The sequence below is a fragment of the Candoia aspera genome, chromosome 5, assembly GCF_035149785.1.
Source record: "Candoia aspera isolate rCanAsp1 chromosome 5, rCanAsp1.hap2, whole genome shotgun sequence".
NCBI classification, from domain to species: Eukaryota; Metazoa; Chordata; class Lepidosauria; order Squamata; family Boidae; genus Candoia; species Candoia aspera.
Genome location: NC_086157.1, coordinates 26,512,340 through 26,530,480, shown reverse-complemented (window position 1 = coordinate 26,530,480; position 18,141 = coordinate 26,512,340). Strand labels below are relative to the sequence as shown.

Sequence of the window (18,141 nt, the reverse complement as noted above, 5' to 3'; positions counted from 1 at the left end):
TTCTCTAATCAAAGAAGTCAGTTTATCCATATCAGCAAGATCTGTCAACTTCACCAGCGATTCCTCCATAGGGGTAGTGCTGACCACCAATTATCTATTGCCCTTAATAATAAACAATCAGCATTCCCATGAAGGTCCAGTCTGTTTGTCTAATTAATTTTGCAATTTTCAAAGGCACTTTTGTCAGGAAAAAAAATTCTTCTTTTAGCTAAAATTGCTGTCCCCTTTATCCATTTAAAACTTTCTGGAATCACAATCTTGTTAAGCTTTTTGCATTTTAAATTAAACTCTTTTAAGATAGCATTTTTTTTCCTCTTATTAATTCCAAAAAGAAGGCAACTCATTGGGAGTCTTTGATTTTCCCTGCCATTCAGAATTTCTCTCTTAGGCTGTAAATTAATAAAATCCAAAGGTGTTTAAGAAAGTGACTTTTGCCAGTCATAGTCCGTAAGGGCTGCACAGTGGTTAAGGGCTCACTGATAATCCCTCGGTTCCCAAGCCACTCAACTCACAATCGACCACAAGAAACTCAATTCCTGTGGTCTCTTCGCAAGGAGCAGCTCTTCCAGAGCGCAAGTGGGCGATCCCATAATCTCTCCTTCTCTCTGGAAAATTTTTTGCCAGCCAGAACCTGGCTCCTGGCTGCCAATTTCGCTGCAGTGGCTCTCCCAGCTCACAGAGCTGCTCGAAGGGACATCTAACCTGTCATAGGTCCTCACCCAGAAGCTAGATTTCTTCAATTCCAGTTAAAATAGTTTTGTGAAAAACATTCATAATGGACTTTTCAGAACTATTAGGGTGAAAGAAATGTAACATGTCTTCCAATTTTCTTTTCACATTCAGTAATAAACAAAATTTTGAATTACATAAAAGACATGTCATACAAATATACAAGCTACAACAGCTCACTGACTCATGATACCTCTCTGTTTTGTCATTTTGTATGCCCCATCCTAATTTATTTGACACCAAAAAATGTTTTAGAAAATATGATTGACTAGTTCCTAGCAATGGTTCTTAAATTCCTTCTTTTACCTTGAATCTTTTACTGTATAACAATATGCATATTTATTCAAGTATAAGTCCATGTTATTCTTTGTCCTGTACTGTCGTAACAGTGAGCATAGATATAATACCTCAATGCACATAGTTTCAATGCATTTAATCAACATTCTAAAATACATTGTAGTTTTTTAAGCCCATGCTTAGTGACTGTTAATCATTTATAGCCCAGGGATTTATAATAGGAGCCTGGCTTGAATTTAGACTTAGTCATACTAAGAAGCTGTTTAAGATCAACAAAGTCTATGTTAGTCATGACTGACCTCCAATGAATTTTGTTGGATCTGCTAAGCTTCAGTCCCATGTCCTTGAAATAGTGTAATAATGCTGAGGTGCAAAAAAAAGATATGCTCTGGGAATGATACTTTTAACAGCTGATTATAGCTACTCTGGTGCAACATATTGAGAAGGTAGATATCAATATGAAGTACTGAAGTCCTCTCTTTTAACAGTATTTACATGCTACCAAAATGACCCCTTCACAGTTTCACACAGAAGATTAAATGAGATTGTTGAAAGCAATATCATATCAAGTGGTCCTAGAAAAAGAACCTTGCAGTTCTGAAATCATTCTGTAACTTGTTTGTTCAGAATATTTCCCTTGTTTCTCTATGACATTTAAGTCCACTGTAGAGGTGTTTGGGTGTATAGGGACCAACAAAATGCAACTACAGCCATAAGTCAAGAGACTTTTTAGACTTTTGCTGATCTTAAAAGATTGAAGGCCTTTTGCCATGTATATAATGTTTAAAATCCATCCACATTTTCATCAAAACAAAACATGTCTCACTTTAAAAAATAATTTAACAATAATTTAGGGATCCCTGTTTTGAAACACAATGCTTCTTTTGAAATAAATTATTTTATTGGGGTTTTCATAATAAAATATTTGTGCAAAATCATTCTGAAGTTATAATTTAATGCTTACAAGTCTAATAGAATGCAAATCCAGTATATAAGTATATTGTTCATTCTTGTGATGTAACTCCAAATAATTTGGAATAATCAAACTGAGCAGGACACTAATGTTTTCAGAGCAATAGTTTGTTCTACAAAGTAGCCTTTGAAAAACTGAAAATAATTCATTCTACCTGAAAGTTATAGCAGCAGCTGAATTTCACATTACCAATACTTCAATTATGATAAGTGATAACGTAATTAAAATCTGATAAAATGAAGCATACTATGGTTTTTAAAGGGTATCTGAAAAGCCTAAAGTAGATTTCTTTGTTAATAAATTCTTAAAGAAATTGAAGAGTTAATTCCAATAAATTATAGAAATTAGGATTACATGTTTTCACTTACTATTATTATTAATAATAATAATAACTTCCTATTTTTGTTTTTTTATTTACATTATTGTACATACTGGCAACTAAGCCACTTAACTCTGCAAAGATATCAGATAAACATTTTAAAATTATTTTTATTATTCCAATTTTTAGAATATTGGAAAAATGTATTTCCTAAACAATATATGATTTTCATACAATATGCTTATCCATAGCACAAATCTTCTTTAAGAAATTTCTGCAATATTCTTTCCATATAAAAGCAGGACTTTAATCCACCCTGTCATTTTATATTTTTCACTGCAACAAATCCATGATAGTGGTTTCCATTTCAGCTCTCAAAAGAGTACCAAGAAGGTGTAGAAATTAATTCTAAACTATCCCAATTTAAATTAGGATCTTTAGAATATTTAAGTATTTATTTTTGGAAGAAAAGCATCTCCAGATTTAGGAATTTATTTCTTTTTTACTTATATATAAAAAAGAGGACATTCTCTTTTTTTATGTAGAAGCATATCATTAAAAATAAACTTTTCTTTCCCCTTAGAATTTCTAAAATAAATAACAATTCTCTCACTATGTATAAAATTATGACTATATACCATATATAAAATTCACCACTATACTATTGAAATTTAAAATGATGAAAGAAGTATTTCTTCCTGAAGTATAATTTCTTCTAAGTTGAATCACTTATATAGGGAAAAAAATACTTCTTAAAAGTACTTGGTATTTTCAAATAGTTTATTTTTAATTGTTTGCTTCTTCAAGGAAAAATATTTCAGTCATTTTTCAGTATTTCCAAATACTGTATACTGAAGATATTTTTTAAAAAATAAAATTCAACACACTACATTGTAATCAGCAAACATTATCTTCTCATTGAAGAAAAAAATGTAAAATGTTAATTCTTTTAAGACTTTCAATTAAATTTTATGTAGCTTCTCTTGGCGGGGCAAGCAAGGGCAAAATGGTGGTCACATTAGAAAAAACACAAGCCATGTTGTATCATTTCATTAAGAAAGAGAACATTTTGCATGGATCCTGTCTCACATTTCTGAAAGTCAGTCTTCATTCTGATATGGAACTAGCTATAAATAAAATAAGTAACAATAAGCCTGTATTGATATTGACTACATAAAGAATATCTACGATGTACTTATTTAGAATCAGAAGTGCTTATCCTATGCTTTATATTTTGGTGTTGAAGTGAATTTCAGAATTAATTTAAATTCTGGTTTGAATAAGAATTTCTGAAACAGTTTAAGTTTCAAAATGGAGCTAATTTTAAGATGATGATGATGATGATGATAGTTCTAGTGGTGGTAATAATAATGTTAAACATGAGTATGCATGCCAAAGTAGCAATTACATTTTGCTAGAACATCTGCTTAATAATGCTTGTCTTGGTGGTTATTAATCTTGTTTCTAGGTAAGCAGGTGATCCACCCTAATCAAGTTGCTATTGTCCAGGAACAATTCTCCCCAAGCCTTGAAAAAATAAAGTGGGCTCAAGAACTGATTGCAGCTTTTGAAGAACATCAGCGTGTAGGAAAGGTAAATCTTTCATTCATGTTTTAAGGGTGAACAAGAATGTGGATTCAGATGAAAATCAGTGTCAAGTGTTCATTGGGGGGTTTAGCTTAACCTGTTTAAAGGTACAGTTACATGTATACAGAATACACTGGATAGTGGTATATTTATCCAGGACTCAGATGTTAGGAGACAGCATTGTTATGTCAACATTTATGTCTTCTTCACTTTAAATGAAAACATTATTGCTGACATCATTGCATTTCTAATATTTTAAATAAATGTAGATTAGATATTTATCCTCCAGTCAGTTCACTCCACTCAAGCCATAGTGAGTTTTATCTTACTAAGATATTTGTTAAGGTGGCAATTGAAAATCAAAGCTTCTTTCTTCATGGTGAGGGATTCTCTGCAGCTTTTCAGTCAAATTTATATGGCAGCTTACAAAATACCCAACTAACTTCAAGAACATTATTTAATTATACACACTTGTTTTAGTTTTCTTTTTATTGCCTGCTCTGCCCGAATAGCAGGTACCAGTTATTTTTCTGTACCTGAAGACACTTGCCTAATCCACATACTGTACTTCCTAACAAGGTGGGGGCACTTTTTATTGCAACATGAAGTTGGAATACATGAAAACTTATTTTTAGACTGAAGGTTTTATTAATATTAAAGACAGCGTAGTAGCACTCATACATGATTGTTCCTAATTTAGTGCATCACTGAATCTCGTGTTGCCTGCTCTGTGGGCTTCTGCTATGTAAACATTGCGGTGCTAAAGCACAATCTGTCTCCACTTTGTGCCAGTAACACTTAAATTGGGGGTCGCCTGAAGGAAAATTTTATTCTAGCTACAGCATTGTCAGCTAATTATCTTAAAGGTTATTTGCTAGAATATAGTTTACCACTTTGGGGGGTGGGTTTGCGGGGAGGAGTTGGAATTAAATGCGCTTCTTCTAGTAAGAGCCAAAAACTGTCATGCTTATCAAGCCAGCAAAGTTGTCCAGAAGTGCAGCAGAAAAAGTGTGATTCTTTTGGTGCAATTTACACAATATTTAATTGCCAAAATAAAATACCCTTAAGTAAAGCCAAGTACACACATACATACCCAGACAGAAAACCCCAGAAGTGCATATGGACTTCTGGCTGTCTCTTATAAAGCCCATTAACATTAAACTGCGCTATGAAAATATACAGTATAGGAATCGTATACTGTCTTCTGTTCTCTGTTTTAAAGAAAAGCTTAGAACTCACAAGCCATTGAAATTTTATTAATGAGATTTTCGTGATAGCTGGCTTTTCTGATGAAACTGTTGCAATGCATTTTTTTTATTATTCATAAATTTTCTGCCCCACTTTTCTTTAGTATGTTGTTATTGTGATCTTACACCACATAGGTAAAATGCAGAAAGCAAAACTGGATTGCAGATTACGATTTATTATAACTGAACTACCAATACGCATCTCTTCTGTTTTCATTTCTTTATCCTTCTTTCTACTTCTAACAGCATTTTTTTCATGTTTCTCTACACCTGTTAGCAAGCTAGTTTTACCTTAATCAGCTTTGGTATCCTGCCAGTAGGATATATGTATGGCAGTTAATATATTCTGGGAAGTTTTGAAGACCCCATGGGTAGATAGCCTGGGGCTTGTGAGGCAGGCAGAATATTTCTATTTACTGCTTTGTATTGTCAAAACATGGACACTTTCAATACCAAACTCTTCCTGAGCTATGGCTTAAACCACTATCTTTGCAGCTGGATAACTAGCAGTCTCATAAATAAAACATTATAAGTAATTCCAAAGATGTTTTAGCTACAGGTCCCTTCAGACTGTTGGTATATTTGATACTGCAACTGACTTAGGATGATTTTTGAATAAATTGAGATAAATGACCTGCAATTAAGGACTCTTTTACAGAGATTCGTGTCCCTCTCAGCTGTTTTGCAACTGCCTATAAAATGTGGCCATGGAAATTGAAGCTTCTGGGTGACCTGCTATTAACTCTGAATATTTATAAATATGACACTGGATATTCATTCTAGGATTAAATGCTGACCTCATCAAAGTGAGTGAGAGGGTTAGCCCTGACTTCAGTAACAGCCTAGCTTCTTTCAGTGGGATATAATAAGATGCTGTTTAAGCAGTGCTTCCTGGAAATCTTTATCAAGATTGGAAAGTACAAGGCTGAAAAATCTGACATTTGAAAAATCAGTTCATATCTGACTGCTTAATTTCCCAAAAGGACCACCTTTCACTCACGAGATGGCACTAATGTTTTCATCACAATTTTCATCACAAATTAAGGAATCTAAGTTTGAAATGTTCTATTTTTACATAGAAACTAGATATCTTAAACTGAAATGAAAATTGTGGCACCGTCCTCAACTGTATTAATATATTACTCTTGTTTTCACTAGTATTAAAGTGTCATTTTCTTCATTTCTTTCTATTTCTTTTATTAAGCTAAAGCTTTCAATTTCGGTGAAGCAAAAACAGAACTTTAGTTTGATACTATTAAGCCTTGCATGAGGAGGGAAGGGTGAGCAAGCGAGTGTGTCTGTGTGTGTGCGTGTGTGTGTGTGTTAATCAAAACTGAAAGCCTGGAAAAAAATGAAGCACAAAGAATTAGAGTGACCAGTCTGCTCACAGATATACTGCTGATCTTCAACCTCTAAAATTACAGCTTGTTGTTAATTGGAAATTCTTAGCAAACTAAGTTTGATGCTATCAGTGAACAATAGTTTACATTTACCCAGAGCAAATGGTTCCTGCAATTTGTCATAGTCTGGAGAATACAGAAAAGTTTGCTTTGAGGGAATCTGAACAATAGTCCTCGCTTTTACACATACGAAAGACTTGGAATAATGATAGGATATTTTAACTAATATACTCTGATTCTAACATTACGATCATTTTGAAACTTTAGATATCCACTAAAATCAAAATGTTCTTGTTAGCTTTGTGTAATACAAAAAAGAGTTATAAAGTAATGCATATTTTATTTAAACCTTAAATATTATGTTATATATCCTTCCTTCAAACAACTCCCTATCAAAAGCTGAACTAATAAATATTTAACTGATAGTCTTCAGTTCTTTGTTTTTTTGCTAAGTTTTCATTAATAAGAAATAAACATTTAAGTAGAATGCTTATAAGTCATATTCTAAAGCATACGTTCATTAGACTCTAAATTTTTCAGGATTAAAATAATACAGTAACAAATCTATCTACTACCATTTTAAAAACTTAAATTTGTACAGTTTTTATCGTACTTTTCAATCTAAAACATTCTCAGAATAATTCACAGTAAAATACAAGTATAATGTGATTAATTTGCCCCAAACTAGCATGTAATTAATGCATGTAAAATTCCATCATTTTATAGCCTTTTAGAAGAATATTGACTGTCAGCGCCACTTTTGAAATAAATTTTAATGCATTTAATTTTGTATAATTTTTTAGTGATTTAAACAGAAAACAGAGATCGCCTGTTAACTGGCTAAGATGAAGACAGTATATGTAAGACCCTTCATGTGTTGTACAGAATCATTTTGTGATTTGAAGCACTATAGAACCACTACAGGCATAAATCAGCTGAATGCCGAAATGAAAATTTTCAGTCTGTCATCATTTTACTTCTCTAAATGGGCCATTTTTTAAGATAGCTGTTTGAGGGTGTTCTTGCACAGTATGTTAGTACCTTATTTATAGACACATGTTAAATTATAGAACACTGTTAACTTGCTACAGTTATCACAAATTTTCTAAGTTTAGATGATTAAACATGCTTTGGATCTCTCATTTTCACCTTGCTGTTAATAGTAGGAAGGTGCTGATCTTTAAAGCTGAAGGGGTGTTGTTGTTATTGTTATTATTATACAATATTTGATTTAATAATGGGCACATTACTATATGCTTAGAAGTCAGACTTCTGAAAATTTAAGCTTTCCAGTCCTCGTGATTTACTTGAAAATACTGAATCTGGACAATGGCTAGTAGAATTGTCCAAGCCAAACTGTTTCAAGTAATGCTTCATTGTTCTGGGAAATAAATTGCAACTGACCAAAATAAATTCCGCAAATTAGTAAAATAAATCAAAATACATAATTCAAAATTACTTTTATTAGTCATTTTTCCTGCTTACAATAAGCCTTAAATTTTGCTTGCAAGTGTAAAGATCTTTGGGTATAAACTGTTGATCAAAGATTGGAAAGATATGGATTTCATTCCCATCTCCACCAGTGATTGTAATCTTAAAGCCTGAATATATACTAAGGAATAATCTACACCACAGTGCTACAGGATCAGTAACCTAATATGCAAAATAATCATAGCAGGTCCTATATAAATTTCGCTGCAATATTGTCAAAGGGTCAGAGGCTACCCAACTGTTTACTTCAACAGCAAATTGGAGCTATTAAAAATGAAATAAATTCATTTAACTGCATAATTAAAACATAAATTTTCACATGCATATCCCTAGAGGATTGCCGTGCAGTCTGAAATAAGAAATGCATTCTTGTTTCTACAGCTGAGCTGGTGTTTATTTGAAACCCTGGGAAAGGAAAAATGTAAAGGGGTGTGTGCATATGTGTATTTTGCTTTTCTGAGAAGAAACAGACATTTTGAACATATGTTATACGCAGGTATTTCAACATTGTTTCCTGAATCATCGAAGAGTCAAAGTAGCTCTAATAGGAATTTGAATAATTAAAAGAAAACATAGTCAAAATAAAGTAAATACTTCTTGTATAATAACTGAATATTTTAAAACATTTACTCCAATGAAATTAGAAAGAAACTTCCTTTAAGTATGTGTGCGCAAGAATGTGCTGGGGGTATGATAAACCTCAGTGGGGTGCCTATTTTTTTTCATTGGAAAGGGAAAATACTACAGGCTTCAGGAACAAAAGTGCGAAGGAAAAAAATGGTAGGATAGGGCATTAGGACTGAGAACTCAAGATGAGACTTTGGCCTGTAAGCTCTAACTGCCTGAACTAATGACTTCAGTGCAAATAGTTTTCACTATATTTAGGCCTTGGGCCTTGTTTTGGAAAATACAAACTTTGAGTGTTGTGCAGATTATCAAATTGTCCATATTTTAAAAACCATTTCTTTAAATCCCTTCAAGGGATAGGATTTAATCCCTGGTGACCATCCATGCAATTTTCATTGCAATGCTTTGCTTAAAAAAAGGATCTTTTAAAAAACTTCCCTACAGTCTTGAAATTCCCTGGTGGTCTCCCATCCAAGTACTAACCAGAGTCAAGGCCGCTTAGAAGCCGAGATCAGCCAAGGTCGACTAGGTGCTTTCACCTGCTGAGGTTCCTCTAATGGAGCTGTCACTAAAATCTGGTAAGCACCGATCAAGAAGTGAACATTTTTCACACTAAAAAATACCAGGGAGCTGAAACCATAATGAGACCTCTAATTGGCTTGGGGTGTTCTTCTCTAGAGTACTTAGCCTAATTGTTCATTCAGCCTCTGGTCACAAAGAGTAACATGAAGCTGCCTCGTATTGACTCAGGCAAATGGTTCCGTCTCACTCCAGATGACCTATGTCAACAATCCCAACTCAAGTTCTCTCCAGGAATGGTGGACTACAATTCCCATCACTCCCACCACTAAGAATAATGGAAATGGCTACTGCATCTAGCTCAAAGGCCGTAAGTTGTATACTCATTAGCAGAAAACTTCCTAGGGAGAGGCCTTTGACATTTGAATCTTTTCACTGGAGATGGCTGGCTTTGAAACTAGGGCCACCTTCATACTGAGCATCTGCTCTACCACTGAATCATCAAAGCCTTTCTCTTGGGTACTTAAGTATATTAAGTATTTCCCAGATTATATACAGCTCAAGCATATGAAAACAAACAAACAAACACATAAATATATTTTTACATCTGATGTTGTTTCTCTTCCCTGCCCACCCCCCAATTTTGCAAGTAGGAAAGGATGGGCAGAACGGTGAAAAATAACTGTCTTTCAGATCCAACTCATGGCATCACACTCAGCCATAGAGCATGATAGGATATGGATTTGGCTTGCAGCAAGACAGCCACAAAGGCATACCTTCCAAATCTTAAATACCTGGTGTTTTCCCCCCCTTGGGGCTCCAGGTATAATGGGGCTCAGCTGCCTTCTTTCTTCTCCAAAGCAGGACACAGCAAAAGAGCTAATGTTCTGGCCAGATGGCCTTCTCAGGGCATACTGAGAACATTCAAAGGAAAGCCATACTGCCTAAATACCATTTCAACTCACTGAAGTGGCAGCAGTCCCACATTTTTGTTTCACTGTATTTGGCAGGGATTTTGCTAGAATTAAACCAGTTACCGCTAAAGCTTTATTGGCTGAAAATTATTCATTTTGCTCCTATTCAGTCTGTTGGTAAGAGACATGAAGCAAGGGAGACATTTGTCTTATTGCCAATTTAGTATTACTTCCTTCACACCCATCCTGATGCCGATCAGCCAACCTCTGGTCTGCTTCACTTTTTTTACAACTCCAGGGGTATCTCCATGAACCTCCTTATCCTGTGGCTTGACTCTGAAGGCCATGGTCTTTAAGAAAGTACAGTAAGCCTCTATGACTGAAAAAGTCTTAAACTTGTTTATTCAGAAGTAATTTCAATTTCTTTCAATTGTGCTTATCTCCAGGTTACATAGGGTGAGGCCTAGCATTCACATTCATTTTGCATGTAACATTTTGAGTACCTGTCTGGATCATTAACCACAGCATGTACTGGCATCAGAAGATTTGTCATTCTTCCACATATTACAGAGCTGCCATTAAATTTCCCAGAACTGATAGACTCTTTCTTCCTTGGAACAAAGAATGTTTTTCATTTAGCAAGGGCTAAATTAAATATTTCATTTAGAAATATTTCATTTTGTCCGTAGTATCCCTTCCATCCATATTATTGCTGTGGTCTAAAATATTTAAAGCCTTTCTCCTCATATACAGAGTTCCTGCATTTACCTGTCTCTGATACTATCCTTATTTTGGCTTGCACACAAGACAATTGAGTAAGGATTGATGTTCATACAGGAGAAGAAAGCTAGAACTTCTTGCTTCTGGCCTGGCTAAGATTAATAAAATAAAGGGAGTGGGGTTCATATGAGACAACAGTTGCTCTAGTAGGAGAAGGTCAGTTGAAAACTCCATAAAAATGTTAGTTTGCTTTCCCTGTTTTTAGGCCTCCACTCTACATACAGTATTTTGTGAATGAACCCAATATAACTAGCCAGCCAAATTCTGTACACAACCTATGTTGGCAGTTCTTCAAAAAGGAACTGCCTCTGCTTGCAGTATTTGTAGTTTATACCTAAATGAAAGATGGAAGAGACCTGCTCCTAACTTCCATACGATTCCAGGCTAAGAACAACAACAGTCTGGCAGCAATAATCCAGCTTTCATATAATTCCACTTTGGGGAGGCAATCAAGAGTAAACAAGCTCATATTTTCAAATATAACCAACTTTAAGTCTTAATGACTCATGCATACAGTTCTGTAAACGAGAGACACTATCAGCGGCTTCCCCAATCCATTGCTGTCAGTTGTGTTATACTACAATCTCTGTCACTCATTGCAGTGCATCAGATGAGCACCAACTGGAGAAAAGCTGATCCATCTTTTTGGTAGGATCTTCATACTCTCAAGCTTTCCTATTAATTAGGAAAATCAAGATGGGTTACCTGATAGCAGCTGGATTTAGGTATGATACAATTCCCAATTATACCAAGCTGTAATCAGGACATTCTGCTAATTTTCTATGTAACCATCTGCAGCTTTTGAGGATACATAGCATAGAGTAAATGTTACCTGTTCTAGAGGTTTGATTTGAAAGAACCTGCCACATATTGAGTCCATGGAAGCATCTTTCCATTGTAATTCTCATCCCGTTCTTGTTATGCCAGTGGAATAAATGCAAGACTATTTAAAATGTTTTAAATAGTAACATTTGCCCCACTGATTTTCATCCAAAATGTAAGTTTTCATACATGTGAGTCCCTCAGATGTACCACTGCTTAAGCCATTGCTTGTACAAGTGTCAACATTGTAAAACCCATGGGATTTTGTCATTTAACACGATTGACCTTGGGATCAGAGATACTACTGCTTTCTTCAAATCTCACATCACCAATGGTGCCACAGAGGTGTGGCCAAAGTGACTCATACTCTTGAAGTTTATTTATGTTAATCAGTGAAGTAATCATATGGAAGTGGGCTTTTCATATCTTCTATGCCCCAGTCTAATGTATGATTGAATCAAGGTTTTCATCACAGGACTGTAGTAATGGAACACTGACCATCAGCATAAATGGGTAGGATCAAGATGCCAATTCCAAAAAGGTTCCTGATCATGTAACAGTGAAAGAAGATACATATATAGCTGAAGAGGAAATGCACTGAGTAATTGAGTAAGAAACAGTGAATTTCCAAGGCTCTGTTTTAGGCTACTTTAAGCAAATAATTGTGATTCTAAATATGCAAATAGGGGTGTTCTTAGAAAATACTTCAAATAAATAAGAGATATGGAATAATTGCAAGATTTTTAAAGAATGGGTAGCACCATCAGGAAAACCTGATAGAATACAGTAAATACAGGTGTGGGAGTGCTTCTAACTAGCACACAGGCTATACCATTATGGATTGTACATGTTACAAGCATCTAAAAAAAGTAATGTTCCTGGGTCCATAACATGGTGCCAGCAATTATGACCAACCTTCTCTTGGTCATAATGAGCCTACACCTGATTTTTTTAAAAAAATTGTTTAGATTAATTAAAAATAAATAAATGAATGGGAAAACTAAGCATTCTGCAGGTCAAAGTACCAGCCTCGGTATCATATCTATTTCAAGGAATACTTCTAGGTCTTATACAGGATCCATATACATTTTTAGAAATCAAAAGGAGGTGGCTACAGTCCAGTATTTTATCTGGAAATGTACCCCTTGCCTTTAAAAAAAGTTGATAAGCTGGGAAGACAGAAAGCATCTGTGGGAAGGGATGCCAGAAGAGTATCCAGGAGGAACTTAACCAGTTTTCCCTCTAAGAAATGGGTATATTGTGACTGTTCACATGGCAGCTATTATGGAACAATCCTCATGACACGTTCTCAGAATTCCAGATGTTAGGGACCTCTGCTCCAGTGGATAAGATATAGATTCAATAGTAACAAAACTAATTGATTTATCTTCAGATCACTAACAAAAGTCAGATCTAAGCTACAATCCTGTACAGATTCACTTAGAGGCAATGGGATTATTTCTCAGTAAATATGCATAAAGAAACATCCTCTTACAAGTTGACTGTGACTCCTGGGAATTTTGTGGATACATTTGTGTACTTCTCCTGGATGGAAACAATATAGAACTGTTTTGATATGTTTGTGGAGTTTCTCATGTTAGCCACCAGTCCTAGCATTGCTGGGTGTCTCCCATCCAAGTACTAATCAAGATCAACCTTGCTTAGCTTCCAAGTCTAATCAAGGTCAGCCAGGAGCTGCCACCTGAGACAACTAGGCAGGGGACTGTGTTATAAATAAAGTTAATTCAAGTAGCAGTGGAAACAAAATTCATTAATAACATAAATATTTTTACATGAGCTGTGGAAACTATTTGTCAAAAGCTATTTGCTGCTATTTGCTGCAATAGCCACCCAGATAAAAGTCTGCCAAAAAGATAAAAGTCTGCCCAAAAGAAAGAAATCCAGTTGCCATGACTCAACCTACAGACAATTCCACCTGGATGACTGAGAATCTTCATCGACATTTGTCAATATTATACTACAGATTAATGGTTTGAACATCATATTGTTCCTTAGGATTTTCAAGTCTTCTTAGAAAAAGTATCTAAACTTATCAGATAATCTAAGGTATGGCACATATACAGCATTTTACATATTTTATCCTTATTTGTGATTTTATAGGTATTTTACACACCAGTTTCCCCCGTTAGGTTTCCAACTAATTGTTTTAGTAGTACAATTCCAAGAGTACAATTCACTTATGGCAGTTTGTTACTACTGTGCATCTAATTTTCATTGCTCTAGTGCAAGCAAATGGTTGTAAAATCTCTCCCCATCTCTGCTACTGAAGTAAGACTTTTCAGCAAAATTCACCCCATTACAGACAGTATTGTATAAGTGAGAATTAGGCACTTTGCATGTTTTCTTTGTATTAATAATCCTTTTAATTTAGGCTATTTTTGTTGCTGTATTATTCCTGCTCAATATAATATAAACTACTTCTCTGTATTCAAACATTAGTTCTATTTCTCATCATGTTTGTAAAACTTTTTACTTCTATTTCTTCTATTTCTAAGTAGCCTCAATTTTGCTACTGCAGTAGCAACTGCTCTTTTTTTTTTTACTCTTTAAAACCTTTGTATAATCTAACCCAGGGTTTTCTAAACCACCTCAGAGGTTCTCCAGTGCAACTTAGAAATAAGTGACAAACTTCTCTAGTTTATCTACCACTGCTGTCTTTCTCTCCAGTGACAGAAAGTTAAAAGTGCATATGTGGATCTCATTGATGAGATTATATTCTAATTTTTACAACGGTCAGAATCCAGCGCTCTTCCTCTTCTGCAGATGGGCCATCAATGGAATCCAGAGAGAGGCAATTCCATCCACCATCCCACAGCCCTGCCTACATCCTCAAATCCTGCTTTGCACTGCCCCCAGAACAGAACACAAAGTCCTTTTATTTCTCTGACATCAATATTGGGACTGAATTTTAGTAGGTTTTATAGTACTACTGCTTACTCAAGGCTGTGATTTGTTGAGTTCCTAATCAGCAAAAAGAAAACATTCCTTGTGGATATCAATATTATATTGCCAACCGGACAGTGCCAAGTTTGTTATAGGCGCAAAATGAATTGCTGGACCCATTCTCCTCAATAGTAAACCACTACTGACATTCATTCATCTCAGATCACTTTTTCCTATGTCTTTCCTGAGGAGTAGAGAGGAAGAACTTTTTGCCTTAAGAGAAAGGTAAGTTAACATTTCCCTTGGTTTGAGCTTGATTCCTGATGACTACAAGGACTTTTTTTTTATCCATTCAATGGTGTCCAATTCTCAGAGACTGCCTGGACAAGTCCCTGCAGTTTTCTTGGCAAGGTTTTTCAGAAGTGGTTTGCCATTGCCTTCTTCCTAGGGCTGAGAGAAAGTGACTGGCCCAAGGTCACCCAGCTGGCTTCATGCCTAAGGTGGGACTAGAACTCACAGTCCACTGGTTTCTAGCCCAGTGCCTTAACCACTACACCAAACTGGCTCTCGACAAGGATGTAGGCATTCTTTTTTGGCAGCCACATAGAAGAGGTTGGCCATTGTCTTCAGGGCTTTTTTTCAAGTTCACCTCCTACTTCACAGTCCTGGAATTTCCTGAGTTCCCATTCAAGTCCAAACCCAGTCTGATCCTGCTTAGCTTTTGTGAGAGCAGCCAAGAGTAGCCAATGCTGCTACCAACTGAGGACTGTCCTCTGGTATGGGTTAAGAAGCAGACAAAACAAATAAAAACTCTCCTCCTTCCCCAACTAATGTATTTTAGCTTTTGGTTCATTTTTCTTACATCTGTGTTTCACATTTCTTTTTTTTTTTAATTATCATTGTGCCCCTGGGTTCTTTCTAACACCAATACAAGATTCTCTGTTTGATTCATGTGGGATCTAATGATTCTTGGCTTATAACAAAGTATTATAACTAACTAAAGCCTGAAATTTTCTTTTCCCAAGATCCCTTTTGAGAAGTTAATACTGTCCTTTTTCTTGCAGGGCGCCTTCACTTTCCATGGCAGCATGATAGACATGCCATTACTGAAACAGGCCCAAAACATTGTTACACTTGCCACTGCCATCAAGAAAAAATGATGTGCTAAATGAACTTTTCCCGAAGAGTGATTCCAGGAGCCGCTTCAAGAAAGATTATATAATACTCAGAGAAAGAACAGTGTAACACTTCATACTTCAGTAGAATTCAGACTACATGTCTGACAACTTCAGTCTATTTTTCTTACTGAATGCCAATCAGAATGGTAAGATTGGAGCCTATTTCCTATGACAAATGAGTTGTGACAGAGCTGAAAGCAAAACTGTTTCATTTGGAAAACTGGCCAATTAAAATCAATCAGTGATGTGGACGGACAGACTTCACTTAATGTTTGGCTCAGAAAATTTTCTGTGGAGAGCAGAGTCACCAAGGGAGGAAAGAGTTCCTTATCTTTCATGGGTATGTAGAAAAGGAGCTCTTGGGAGGTATATCTTGTTGTGCAAAAGAGGAGCTGCTCTTTGCTTAAAATTCCTTTTTCTACACAACCAGAAGTATTAGAGAGGTTTTCAGTAGTTGTAGAGACTTGAGATTGTATGATGGGATCCATAGGCCAAGGTTTCTCAACCTGGGTCACTTTAAGATCTGTAGACTTCAACACTGGCTGGGGAATTCTAGAAGTTGCATCCACAGATCTTAAAGTGGCCCAGGTTGAGAAACCCCGCCATAGACATTCCTTCCTCAACTTCTGTTCCTGTTTTAAGAGTTTTAAAAACTTCTGTTCCTGTTTTAAGAGTTATACTGAAGGCAGACATTCCAGCAGGTGTGTCTTCTCCTGCTGAGGATGGTAAAAGCCACCTTCTGTCATTATTCTGTGTGACTTTTAAAGGTAGAACCTCCCCTCTGACTAGATTTCCAGCTTAGCTTCTTTCAGTCTGAAATGCGTTGCTTTTAGAACAATTAATCTAAAATACAAACTGTGGTCCAATGGATTTGCTGCATGCAGTAGAAAGGGCAAGTTCAAAACCATTTAATATGTATTAGTTAACATCTTAAGAAGTTTGTAGCTAAACATTTGTACTCATCAGTGAGGAGAAGAATTAAAACCTTCTCCTGTATTTTTTTTCAGAAGTTTAGAAAAGTAATTAGATTTTTCCCATTTCACTGCTGCAGAGACAGTTCCAGCTATCATGGGTACCTCTTCCCACCTATGTAAATGGGCACATCTTGTTCTTTTCAAATGCAAAAACCCAACATGTGCATTTTGGTATGTCCCTGTAATAAGTGCCCATGGAGAAGGGTTTTATAAAAATTGCTTTTAAAAAGCATCTCACTGTTCAGTCAGACCACTAGTTTTTCTTCAGCGTGCTCTGCACTGCTTTTACTATCACCACAAAGGGTGAGAGCAGAGGAATTAGAGGTTGTAAATTTCTTGTCCTTGCTTTTGGAAAGCTTGATTTTTTTTCTCAACACCCAATGATAGTGCTACTTGAATCCCTGCAGATAGCCATATTACAACATTTTCAGCCCTGCAGCAATCTGTCTTCAGCGTAACCTTAAGGGAAATGGGTAGTTACCTGTGTCTTCTATGACCACATTAATACCCTGGTTTTAAATTAATATGAGAAGAAAACTGCATAGTAATTCCTCAGTGTGATTAATCCAAAGTAGCAGCTTGCGTATGTACTTAGAAGCATCCATGGTAGAATTATAAATCCAAAGACCAAATAGATCCTGATTTTTCCAGCCTCAAATTGTCCTCATGCACTGGTAACCCATCTCCATCCCCTCGAGGAAAGATCATTCCAGATCAGCTACCAATACTTCTAACAGAACTGAACACAGAAAGAGATTTAGCTTAGTGGCAAAGAACAGTCTTTGGTCCAGTCCTGGGCAAGGCTGGGAAAATTCCCCTTGTGAAACCAAGGAAAAGCTACTGCCTCACCAGTATGCAGAGATACGGTACTGTTGAGATGGCCTGGTGGTTGGAGACTGGGTTTGCTTTCTATTTGTATCAAAGAAGAGACCAAGTCCTTCATTCATCTACTTCCCTTACATTAATCTACTTAATCTACTCCGTGGTGCCCTAAAACCAGGGGAGGCAGTTTTCTGGAGGGCATCTTTATAATGGTGAGGTCATGTTGTGAGCACTCTTATAAATTGGCTCACCTATTTGCAGTAAAGCTGCACTTACAGCCATGCCTTATGATTTAACATACCAATCTCTCTTTCCAGCCCCCACCAGGGGCTCTCTACATCATAGTTTACCATTTTTTATCTTTTTTCCCAAGGCATTTCCCAGGTGCATTTTCAAACAAAGCCCTGGGTGGAGACCACTAATTCCACTTTTTTAAGAAGTCCTATAGCGCCCAGGAGCCATTCTGCAAAAGATACGTTGGGTGGCTACTTCTCTACAGCTTCAGCCTATGATGATGGTGGTGGTGGTGGTGGTGGTGGTGATGATGATGATGATTCC

The 18,141-nt window shown here is 36.0% G+C and overlaps 1 protein-coding gene across 1 annotated transcript in view; it reads left to right on the top strand.

Annotated features, from left to right (window-relative positions):
* CLYBL (citramalyl-CoA lyase) overlaps positions 1-16,038 on the top strand; it is a 207,284-nt gene extending 191,246 nt beyond the window's left edge. Inside the window, exons 7-8 of the mRNA XM_063304820.1 lie at positions 3,787-3,911; positions 15,674-16,038. Of these exons, the coding sequence (XP_063160890.1) occupies positions 3,787-3,911; positions 15,674-15,769 (221 nt within the window). The 3' untranslated portion in view covers positions 15,770-16,038. The remainder of the gene's footprint in view (positions 1-3,786; positions 3,912-15,673) is intronic.
* Positions 16,039-18,141: the final 2,103 nt, after the last annotated feature.